Here is a 12,551-nt window from a genome sequence, read left to right as displayed (position 1 = left end):
AGACCTCGTGATCGAATAATCTTGTTTACTGATGGACAAAATTACATTAGGTGTTATTTTACACTTGTTCCACAGTGCTGTTGAGTTCTTGAATCTGATTGGTTGGAAGGTGTTGATGAATCCTCTATACCAGCGGCTCTGACAGGATTTCCGTCTGGAAGACAAATCACGGGTTTATATAGTTAGGGCATCATTGTGCCTGTAGTATCAGCTTGCACAGTAATGGATTATCAAGTTTTTAGACACGGGAAAGTCTTCAAGATGGTGAGCTTCGAACAGTGCAGTTTCTTGATGACGTGTTTGCCGTTTTTGTTGTAAACCATAAACGATAGCAGGAACTTGCTTGTTTTGTGGACATTCCACACCATTAAATGTCACTACAAGGTGATTTTAAAGGGTAATGTGTCAGCAGTTGCTGTAGTGTAAGAAGAGTAAATCTTGAGCTGGGCTGCTACTGGAAAATAATCAACTTAAGTGTTGAGCAGTAATTCTGCTTGGTGTCGGGATGCATCACTCCACCCCACTGTTGATTTAACACCCTATCCTGTCTTGTTCCTTAATTATAGAATTGTACTCTAGTATTCTACTGCATTTCATGAAGTGTGTAATTGAAATGTAACTGCATCAGACCCATTCCACGTCTGTGACAAGTGAAATTGAGTTGTTGAAGCTAAATGGTTAATTGTGTCTTTTTTAACACGTTGAAAGAATGTTCTCATCAAATCATCATAGCAGAGCACTTTATATACCAGAAACTGTCTTAAATGTGCTGTGTTCAACTGAACTTTCTCCACCTTCAGCAGATCCTGTGATTGTGGATGGTCCAGGGCCTCTCATCGAGGAGGAGTATGAAAAGGAACAAACCAACAAGGAGCTGAAGAAGCAGCTGTGCCCATATGCAGCTGTTGGCGAGTGCCGTTATGGCCTCAACTGCGCCTATCTGCACGGTGACGTGTGCGACATGTGTGGCCTGCAGGCGCTCCATCCATCCGACGCTGCTCAGCGCTCTCAGCACATCAGAGTGAGTGTGGTTTTAAAATGACTTGATTTTTAATCACGATCTACAACCCTGTTTATACCTTTTGTGATGAGCAATGCTGCATTTTTTTTTCCCTGTTGCATGTGCAAGATACAGAAAATATTTTGCTTTCGAAGATGTAGCAAAGGTGGACAAATTGGTAGCATGAGAGCCCGAGACAACCAGGGGGACAAAACCTTCAACTTGACATTTGCTCGACAAAATTTTTCATTAGCTACAGTGTTCACGGGCACTTTTAAAGTGGCGCACCGCCATGCAGGGGCTTCAAAGTTTGGGAGAATAGCAGGGTACAAATAATTTACAGCAGGGTGCAAAATGGTAAAATGTCTGCCAGCGGCAGGCATAATGCGCGCAAAGCGTGCAGTGTGTGTGTGTGTATGTATGTATGTGTGTGTATATATATGTATATATATATATATATATATATATATATATATATATATATATATATATATATATATATATATAATGAGAGAGAGAGAGATATGCAAGTACGAATTTTTCATGGGGCAGGATGGTTTGGAACAGGCCATCTAAAATTGGGATAACATTTACCCGGGACGGGTATTTGAGGCGGGTCGTCTAGCTTAAGCTTGATTAGCGTTGTTACGCACGCCAGTGTTTCCCACAGAAATTTTTGAGACTATGGGGGAGGCGCGGGGGTTGTTTAAAATTGAGTGATATGTTAAATATTAAGTTATTACTGAAAAACTATTGATTAAAAAAACAGACACTGAGAAATGGTCCTATAAACCACTTTACCAATATAAAAGATTACCAGGACTACAAAAATGCAGAAAAATAGGCTTTACTTATCCAAATGCTCCTGTTGGTTCAAAAGTTAAAGTGCAGAGAACCTCACAGCACAACATGAAGTTACCTTAAAATATAAATGCCTCAGCTTTCATGTAAGAAAAAAAACTATTAATACTAGTACTGTGTGCAGGCAGTCTCTCCTGAAGACTAAATTAAACAATAATTATAAACTAATAAAATAAATGGCTCAGGCTTCATAGAAGAAAAAAACAAACAATTTGAACAGAATCTCACAGTATGATGCTGAAGCTGCCTAAACAATGGAAAATAAAATACCATTTTGGCAAAAACGTTGGCATCCATTAATTTCTTGTATTAAGTAAAAAAATATGTTGCCAGATACTGCTGACGTTTTACAGCCCAAAATATGTTCAAAACCTGCCAAAATGCACTTAAAACCGCCCAAATTGGGCGGGAAAACGCGCAATCTGGCAACACAGGCGGCAGTAATGGCTGCACTCGTGTCGAGAATGTAAACACAGTTGACGCGGCAACGGACATACATGACATAGTGGATGTAATTTACGTTCACAACTTTTTTTTTTTTTTTTTGCTGTCAGAAATATTTAATATTAAATTTTGTGACTCGAATGACAATAGCCGGCGGCATAACAAGCCATAGCTGGCGATTTGCCGCCGGTGACGGCTACTTTTGAGACCGCTGGCCATGTTATAATTCTGGCCCGCCACCCTTCCCTTGGCCAAAAAAACAAAGTAACTTCCTCAGTATACACCAAATAAATCGTAAAGTATTCGCTTTATTATAATTTTGTAACTAACATGCAGAAGACCATTAAACGAATGTATACGGGGCTACCTGAAGTGGCCACGCAATTGCAATAGAAAAACATCTGGCCGGCTGTATACAGATTGTAACACAGAGCTGTGCAGATAGACCTCAATCCTTGCGTTACACTACACCGCACCACATTACACTATACTGGCGCATAGTAATGCTGGAAGCCGCAGCTAGCCAGCAGCTAAATAACTTTTCGGGTGCACACGCAGGCGAGGAAGTATTATTGTACTCTCCTGATACCTCTGATTTGGGTGTATTTGTCTCTGGCAACTGTACATGGAATAGTCATATCGAGCAGATGTGTGCGAAGGCGAATAGGGTACTTGGGCTAGTGAAGAGGCTGTGTGGCAGGGATATTTGTGACATCCAGACGAGAAAGTTGTTATACACGGCGCTCGTCAGGCCGTTACTAGAATATTCATCAAGTGTGTGGTCACCCTACTCAGTAAAGCATCGCAGACTGATGGAGAACATTCAGAGGCGTGCCACTAAATTCATATTGAACTATTCTCCAAGAGAAGTCAGTTATATTAATAGACTAGTCCAGCTTAACTTACTACCTCTTGATTTTCGTAGACAAATGCATGATTTAGTTCTCTTGTTTAAGTATAAAACTGGAACTGTTACTAGTAATTTTGGACGTTTCATTCAAACTGCCACTCGGCATTCTAATACCCGTAATTTTCATCAAGCCAACTTTGATTTAATCTCTAGGCACAATCAGGAATATTATCGTAACAGCTATTTTCCTAGGATTAAGTTGTGGAACAGCTTACCTAATATACTTAAGTCTAGCCTCTTAAGTCTCTTGTGGTTTAGAATCCATCTAAACGACCACTTTAGAGGTTTACTACAAACCTATAGCCCGCAATGATTTGTCAATTATTATGTATACTTTATTTTTTCTTAATTTATTATGTAAGCCAAATTCTAATTCCTGTATGAAATTTTTTTTTTTTTTTTTAATAATATATATACTTTTTTTTGAGCTTGGATACGTTGCAATTGGGGCTCCGCCCTGTTCGTCTCTCCGGTCACGCTTTACCATTTTTTTTTTTTTTTAATACGTTAATTTGTGTATATATTTTCTGTGACAAATTACAATAAACTAAACTAAACTGCTTGTACACTTATCCATCGTCTTTTCTGACCATACACTGTTACAGTAATCATATAACAGCACAAACACATTAAGTTCAGGTCTTTTTATTTTACGTATCTGTGATTGTGTAGGCGAGAGCTGCATTTTCCCGTTGCTTTACTGTTTGTTTACTGCAGGACTTCCAGGTTCTTGGGTCAAAGGACCCGAACTACGGAGGCCGGGGTGGCTTTGTAGTGCCGGTCTCGGGCACATGCGCCAGATCGTGCATGGATTGTAGTGGTTTCACCTAATTATAACATTATGTATTGTGTAAAAAAAAAAAAAAAGTATGCATTTATTGTAATTGGGTATTTTGTTTATGAATTATAGAGATTGGCATGCACTTAGACCTGTAAATGTATGGTTTATGCTAGCCTGGCTAACGCGACTTCAAAGCTCTCCGAGCTATTGGTCTGGCCAAGATATTCAGCCCAACCGTTTCCCAGAGCCCGTGGTTGACCCGCCTCCCTGAAATGCCTCAGTTTGCTACTGGTCGAAGCCAGAAAAGGCTGTGACGAAGCTTAAACCAATCACATCACTCCTTTCCTTTGATGTATGTGACGCGACGGGGCTAACTGGTAGATTAAACTCTTACCGAAGCCGGTCGGGAGCAAGGCGAAAACGTCCTTCCTTTCAATAAATACCTCCAGGCCGTTGGAGATGCTCAAAGTTGATAGGTTCCCGATTTTTCGGGAGCTTGGAAGAGCTGTAGATAGCTTGCCTGGCCAGACTAAGCTCGCAACAGGCCCTCGTGTTGCGTCACACTTAGGATGGGCGGGCCCAGGCTAGGTTTATGCAGTGTTGGTAATATAAAGTAATTGGTATCTTCTAGTGGGTGGGGACAGGCCGTTCTATCCAGCCCTCTGAAGGGAGGTGGATTAGTTGGGTCATGGGCACTGTCTGTTCTGTAGTAGTCCTGTGCATGTAATCGGGTGCAAACATGGTGTAATACAGTTCAGTTTTGTAGACTTTTTTTTTTTTTTTGGTAATAATTACTTGAACTTTTATTTTATTATAATTTTATTTTGTGTTAAGGGTTGTTTTACAATCAGGGTACAAAGTTTGTGTCACAGGGGTCCAAAATTCAAATTGATTCAAACTGGTTTTTGTACCAGTTTTTAAGTGAAGGACAAGTTAAAGAACAGATTTCAGGTAATTTTTTGACATACGTGTATGGTAGTTTTGTGTAATCTGCTATAAGATGGGAGAAATAAATGAAGTGATTCTCAGAGAGGACGTTTTTTTTTTGACAATTCAGAATCCGCTACTTCCATAGTGCTTTTAAATATAAGGCTGTAAGCTTTGTGTTAGTTGTGTCTAATATTTATGTCCCAATATCTTGACCACATTTTAGGATGAAAATAATCATTTTAGATATGTTATTTTATATTGAAAAATTAGCTGTCTCGGAGAGGACTTTTTTTGACACAATTACATACTAATTTGATCAAAATAGTCTGAAAACTTACTGGCATTCAACATTCAAACTTAACTATGTTTCCAATGATATGGAACCAAATATGTGTTTTATGGTATAAAGAATGATTTAAGTGCATCCCTTTTGGAGCTACCTGTGGTCAAAAAAGCACTTTTTCTAAATGACACGAGTAATTTTGCTAAATATGACACACATTGCCATACATTCACCAAAAATAACATTATCACCAAATTTTTTTTTTTTTGCATGGTGAATAGAGCGATCACAGGGCTACAATAAACAAGCAAGTTTATTTAGTCAAGCCTTTTTGATATTGAAGATAATAAGTGTTTTTTTTGTTGTTGTTGTTTTTGTTTTTTTTTTTTAAGCTTGCGTACCCTGATTGTAAAACAACCCTTAAACTTCTGCTGCTACTTTGGGAAACCAGACCCAATAAAACCTCTTGTATTAAAAGTTCTATCTTTTGGCTGTTGTTCATCAGATGATATGTACAGTAAGAATTGTTAATTTTTTGTAAAATGATTTTAAAGTGCATAACACAGGTAAATTCAGGAGCAAGATCAATGTAATTCTCATATTTTATATTAAACTTTGGTCAAATATGTCACATTTTGCATTTTGTGCAATTTTTTTTTTTTTTTACCTTGCGCAATACCAGAAAAATTCAGTTGAAATCAAGCCATGTGAGGCGAATTGGTCCGCCTCTGAAAAAACTTGACATTTGGATTTCCTGGCAAACATTGATTTTCGTGACGTCGCGTGTGGGACGCCTCCCTCTGAATCCTACGTCAGCGCTGGTTTGTTTGAGAAAACGACCAGCAGACGGTTTCACTAAAGTAGTTTAGACTGGTCTATGGGTTAAGATTGGTCTTAAGTTTCTTTATAGACCAGTCTAATGTAAGTTTCACAAAAGTTAAGACTAATTTTTTAAGTCTAATTTTAGGCTTAAAAAGTAAGACAAAGGAGCTGCAGGAGTACAGAATGGAGGTACACTTGTTCGGAGCCACCTCCTCACCCAGCTGCGTGAACTATGCGCTGAAAAGGTGTGCTGAGGACAACAGGAGTACTTTTGATGCAGCAGCTGTGGAGACAGTGTTGAACAATTTTTACGTCGGCGATTGTCTAAAATCGGTTAACTCAGAACAGGAAGCGATCAAGCTACTCCACGACTTGACGGCCATCTGTCAAACAGGAGACTTTAGACTGACAAAATGGGCGACCAACAGTCGAAACGTGTTGTTAACCATTCCGCTTGAGGACCGAGCAACAGAAGTCAAAGATCTTGATCTCGACCAGGACTCACTCGCCATCAAGAGAGCCTTGGGAGTACAATGGTGCATCCGGTCAGATCAGTTCAAGTTTCAGGTGAACATCGAGCAGAAGCCTTTCACCAGGAGAGGAATCTTGTCTACAATGAGCTCTGTCTATGATCCGCTAGGAATGTCGTCACCAGTCATATTACCTGCTAGAAACATCCTGCAAGAATTGTGTAGACTAAGAACAGCCTGGGATGACACTGTGCCAGAACACCTCGCACAACAGTGGACCAAGTGGACCGAAGAACCCCAACAGCTCACTGGCTTTGGAGTAACTCGATGCTTTAAGCCACCTGAATTTGGCAAAACTTCGCCGACGAATCAGCCCCCAGAGGATCATGGCTGATGGGAAGAATCGTAAAGACTGTGGAGGACGAACATGGAGTCGTCCACAAGGTTCGAGTCAAGACGAAGACGAACGAACTTGAGCGGCCGATCACCAAACTCTGCCTGCTTCAAGAAGCAGAACGAAAAGGACTGTTAAGTACATTAAATGTTGTAATTGTTTCTAGGATAGAAAGCAATTAGGGGCCGGGTATGTAGCGGCCAAAGTAGAATTCATATAGATGTGAATTACAATTTATGTTAAAGGTATAAATAATTTCATTTGAATTTGTAATTTCATACAAGTAGTTTATTTCATGATTAAAATGATGAATAATATGTGGCAAGGTTAGAAGAATTAGGTGGTGTTTACATTAGACCGTATCCGTCTCGTTTTCGTTGCGGATGCACTGTCCGTGCACATTAAAACGCTGGGAAACGACTCCACAGGCGGAACAATTTGAATCCGCCAGGGCCCACGTATTCAACCCAGTACGTATCTGATCCGGTGCTGTGTAAACATTGAGGAATGAGGATACGCAGTGCTGAGCTCTAGCTGACGTCGTCATTGGACAACGTCACTGTGACATCCACCTTCCTGATTCGCTGGCGTTTGGTCATGCCACGTTGTTTTATAATCCAATGTTACGTTTAGTAACAATTGGACCTCGTCGTCCGTCCATGAAAAAATGGTCTTTAGGCTTGCCATCCTTCCACTTGCAAGTGGTGAGTGACTTGCGCATGCCTGATGTGCACTGGGATCATGTGACGTGCCGTCTAATTAGTCATGTGATTAGCGTATCCGTGTATTGGTGTTGCTGTGTGCACGAGGAACGGTTTTGTTGCGGGCACAGAAATTGTGTGTACGCGAATCGTTTTAAAAACGTTAATCTGATGATCCGCTGATTCGAAATAATGTAAACAGGGCCTCAGAGACCATTAGAAGAATTAGAATTCAAATGTGTACTGTCGCTTTAAGAGCTTGCCAACTCAACTACTATAAGAACGGTCTCGCGCTTCTCATTGTAGATCTCGAGGAGCCGTGGAAGCAAACAGTTTTTCTTACCTGGCTCTCTGCATCTTAGAACCTTTGTAATTGTTAAAACGAGGATTAAAGTTCAACTTTCAAGACGTTTCAAGTGGATTTATTACAAGGCACATGGACATTGAGAGTGGAAACGGCTACTTTGGGTCAGAGACTTCGTCAGTGTAAGCTATAGCACTTTTCTCAAGATCTCACTAAGAACAAGCCTCTACAGCGTAATTATTAAAATGGTTAACAGATGTATCGTAGGAGGGTGTAGCAACACCAATCTTGATAAGATTAGTACTCATCGTTTCCCAAAAGACCGGACAATGAGAGAGAAATGGGAGCGCTTGGTCTACACAGGCTGTGCACTGAAACTGTGCAAAGCTCTCGCAGCCTGCTGGCGCTTCCGCAGATAATGTCACGAATCTGGCTCCAGACTCCCTTGAGATATTTCCAGACACGTTTTATTTAACTTTTTTCTGCTGTAGACAGATGGCCTTGTGCAAAATTACCCTTCTGGATGAGTGTGTAAAGGGACATTCTTTCATATAAAAATAAAAAAATTTGGTCCAGGATATGCACTTTATTATTTTAGCATTTCCCATCCATTTATTGGCCAATTTCACTGTCAAAAAAAAAAAGCCTAAAGTCTGTCAGCTTCACCAGGGCTCCACCCTTGGACCCCATTGCGGTCCTAAGTGGCCCCCAAACCCCTGCCACTACCTTTTTTTTTTTTTTTTTTGGAAAAGTGGAGAACCCTGAGCTATGTGCTGGGCGGGGTGGGTTTTCTATTTATTTTATTTGATTTAATTTAATTAAAATGTAATGTGGTGGTGGTAGTTGTAGCAAGCTACTTGTTCCAAATCTGACTGCCTTCTGTACAAGCATAAACTGAGATATACCGTAAATTCCGGACTATAAGCCGCTAAGTTTTTAAAAATCTCACCTGTAATATCTTTCTGGGTAAATATCTCAACAATGCTTAAGAAGAATAACAGTGTTTTTATTTTTTTAAATCTAAGAAATGAACATGAATTTGAAGGAGCCTGCGCCTGCGGCTTAAAATCCGGTGCGGCTTGTACAATTACAAAATTGATTTTCTTTCTTAAATTTGAGCATGCGGCTTTTAATCAGGTGCGCCCTGTAGTCCGGAATTTACGGTAGTAGCCTGCTGGTAGAATGATTAACGCCATCATAATCAAGAATGGCGGCACGGTGGTGTAGTGGTTAGCGCTGTCGCCTCACAGCAAGAAGGTCCGGGTTCAAGCCCCGTGGCCGGCGAGGGCCTTTTCTGTGCAGAGTTTGCATGTTCTCCCCGTGTCCGCGTGGGTTTCCTCCGGGTGCTCCGGTTTCCCCCACAGTCCAAAGACATGCAGGTTAGGTTAACTGGTGGCTCTAAATTGACCGTAGGTGTGAATGTGAGTGTGAATGGTTGTCTGTGTCAGCCCTGTGATGACCTGGCGACTTGTCCAGGGTGTACCCCGCCTTTCACCCGTAGTCAGCTGGGATAGGCTCCAGCTTGCCTGCGACCCTGTAGAACAGGATGAAGCGGCTAGAGATAATGAGATGAGAAGTTAATCAAGAACATAAATCTGTGGAAAGTGTAGTGCAAAGCTGCAGTTTAACATCCCTGCTATCACATGTACTCCTCTTGCTGTTAAGCATGCTGAGAGAAAATAAGCACACTAGCAAGACTTGAATATCTTTTACATGCCACGTTGTCCTGTCCTAAAACTTATAATCCAAATATCTGCCAGTGACTTGGAAGTTTTGTCAAGGGTGCAGACGGTGTGCCCACATGATCCATACTTGTTGATCTTAATCTGTATTAATGCACTTAAGAAGCGAGCTCAGTGTTATTACATTACATTAGCTACCAGTTAGGTTTTCAGGGAACCTAAACAAGACTGAGCAGCACACTGGAGCGTTTACTTGCCTGGAGGGATGGCTAATAAATGTGATTTATAAGCAGTGCAACAAATTAACACTGTTCACTTTGGTTTGAAGTGTGTGCTGTGCTGTGCTGTTGTGCATGACAGGCATGCATTGAGGCCCACGAGAAGGACATGGAGATCTCGTTTGCCATCCAGCGCAGTAAGGACATGATGTGTGGTGTGTGTATGGAGGTGGTGTTCGAGAAGGCCAATCCCAGCGAGCGTCGCTTCGGCATCCTGTCCAACTGCAACCACTGCTACTGCCTCAAATGCATCCGCAAGTGGAGGAGTGCCAAGCAGTTTGAGAGCAAGATCATAAAGTAGGTTTATAAATGAAGAGTACAGTTTGTTCTGATGCATCTTATTGCTGTGTAATTTAATATCCCATCGTTCTGCCTTTTGATTAGTCGTTCTCAAACCTATACCCATTTTAGGTCCTGCCCAGAGTGTCGAATCACATCCAACTTTGTCATCCCAAGCGAGTACTGGGTGGAGGACAAGGAGGAGAAACAGAATCTCATTCAGAAGTACAAGGATGGCATGGGGTTCGGAGTTCAAGATTTTTGATGAGCTCATGAGAGCCAAATTACAATAAAAGTTGTTGTGATTACATTAGAAAAAAAAATAAATATCATGAGGTAAATGGTTACCCATTATTTTACATAAAGCTGGATTTCTGTCCATCCTCAGGAGTAAGCCATGTCGATATTTTGACGAGGGCCGTGGAACTTGTCCATTTGGCGCTAATTGCTTCTACAAGCATGCCTTCCCTGATGGACGCCTTGAGGAACCTCAGCCTCAGTCCCAAAACCAGCGAAGGCAGAATGGTTCTAATGCAAGGAACAGGGTAAGACCTTTGGAACCATTTAGAGGCAATGACATTCGTACAAATGGTTCTTTGCATAATTAAAGCTGCTTAGTATCTCATGGGGTTCCCTCTAGCAGAACAAACCAAGCAACATTTTTTTTTTTTTTTTCCCCTTTTTCCCCCCATTCTGAAATTAGCCTGAAATTAGCATCTTATTTGCACGTCTCAATCTCAGTGGTCTCAATACGGAGTCCAGTTAATGCCGCAAGTAAAAAAAAAAAGATCGGGGGGGGATCAAATCCAATTCCTCGAAAACACACCAACATTGATTTGGGTTGTTTTACAATCAGGGTACGCAAGCTAAAAATCAAATTTAACACTTATTATCTTCAATATCAAAAGGCTTGACTAAATAAACTTGGTTGTTTATTGTAGCCCTGTGATAGCTCTATTTACCATGCAAAAAAAATTTGGTGATAATGTTATTTTTGGTGAATGTATGGCAATATGTCATATTTAGCAAAATTACTCGTGTCATTTAGAAAAAGTGCTTTTTTTTTTACCACAGGTAGCTCCAAAAGGGATGCACTTAAATCTTTCTTTATACCATAAAACAAATATTTGGTTCCATATCATTGGAAACATAGTTAAGTTTTAATGTTGAATGCCAGTAAGTTTTCAGACTATTTTGATCAAATTATGCTGCTTTTCCACTACCAACGCGGCTGAGTTGGGCTGAGCCGTGCCGTGCTGAGTTGGGCTGAGTCGAGCTGAGCGGGGCTGTTGGAGTTGCACTTCAACTACAACCGCGCTGAACCGTGCTGGCTGGAAGTGGGTGGACACATTGGGTGGAGTTAGCGAAAGCGGGTGGATGTCATGTGATGTCGTTAGGCGGAGCAAACAGTGACATCAGTGACCTTTTAAGCGGTAGTCTCACGACCCGGAGAGTAAACAATAAACATGGAGGACATGGAGTCGTTAGTGTTGCTGGTCTTGGTGCTGTGGCTTGTTGTCACCGACAACGCCAACAGATACTGGCAAGAGCGTATAGATGAGGCGAGGCGCATAAGGCTTCAGAAATTCTCGTAATTCGTAATTCTTCTTCCGGGTTTACGGTGTTTACAGATCCCAGCGCGCTCGCGGGGCGTGTGTGGGCATGTGAGGACACTCCTCCTCACCAATCAGTGCACAGGGGAGTGTCTGCTCACGCTCCTCGCCCCACTCGGCTCGGTTTGGCTCGCTTCAGCCCTACTCCAAAACCGTGCGAGTTTTGGGTGCTGAGCAGGGCTGAAGCGAGCTGAGTCGTGCTGTTCTGAGGTAGTCGAAACGTGAGCCGTGTCGAGCTGAAGTGAGCTGAAAAAGGGTAGTGGAAAAGGCCCATTAGTATGAAGGGTAGTGGAAAAGGGCCATTAGTATGTAATTGTGTCAAAAAAATGTCCTCTCCGAGACAGTTAATTTTTCAATATAAAATAACATATCTAAAATGATTATTTTCATCCTAAAATGTGGTCAAGATATTGGGACATAAATATTAGAGACAACTAACACAACACAAAGCTTACAGCCTTATATTTAAAAGCACTATGGAAGTAGCGGATTCTGAATTGTCAAAAAAAAAAAATGTCCTCTCCGAGAATCACTTCATTTGTTTCTCCCATCTTATAGCAGATTGCACAAAACTACCATACACGTCAAAAAATTACCTGAAATCTGTTCTTTAACTTGTCCTTCACTTAAAAACTGGTACAAGAACCAGTTTGAATCAATTTGAATTTTGGACCCCTGTGACACAAACTTTGTACCCTGATTGTAAAACAACCCATTTGTCTAAAACAAATTTGAGCATGGTGGTTTTTTTTTCTTAATTTATTTTCTATTTAATCTGCACCTAAGTGTAGTAATGTTA

At 41.1% G+C, this 12,551-nt stretch overlaps 1 protein-coding gene across 3 annotated transcripts in view; it reads left to right on the top strand.

Moving 5' to 3' along the window:
- mkrn1 (makorin, ring finger protein, 1) overlaps positions 1-12,551 on the top strand; it is a 63,086-nt gene that overhangs the window by 47,734 nt on the left and 2,801 nt on the right. For 2 of the 3 annotated variants that reach the window (XM_060903293.1, XM_060903291.1), the window contains 4 exons: positions 801-1,021; positions 9,943-10,157; positions 10,272-10,382; positions 10,528-10,684. In XM_060903293.1, coding sequence (XP_060759276.1) covers positions 801-1,021; positions 9,943-10,157; positions 10,272-10,382; positions 10,528-10,684 — 704 coding nt within the window. The remainder of the gene's footprint in view (positions 1-800; positions 1,022-9,942; positions 10,158-10,271; positions 10,383-10,527; positions 10,685-12,551) is intronic. The other variant, XM_060903292.1, reaches the window with a different exon arrangement.

This window comes from Neoarius graeffei, chromosome 21, assembly GCF_027579695.1.
Source record: "Neoarius graeffei isolate fNeoGra1 chromosome 21, fNeoGra1.pri, whole genome shotgun sequence".
Lineage (NCBI taxonomy): Eukaryota > Metazoa > Chordata > Actinopteri > Siluriformes > Ariidae > Neoarius > Neoarius graeffei.
The sequence above is the reverse complement of the archived record's forward strand: the minus strand, read 5'-3'. Positions and strand labels throughout refer to the sequence as shown.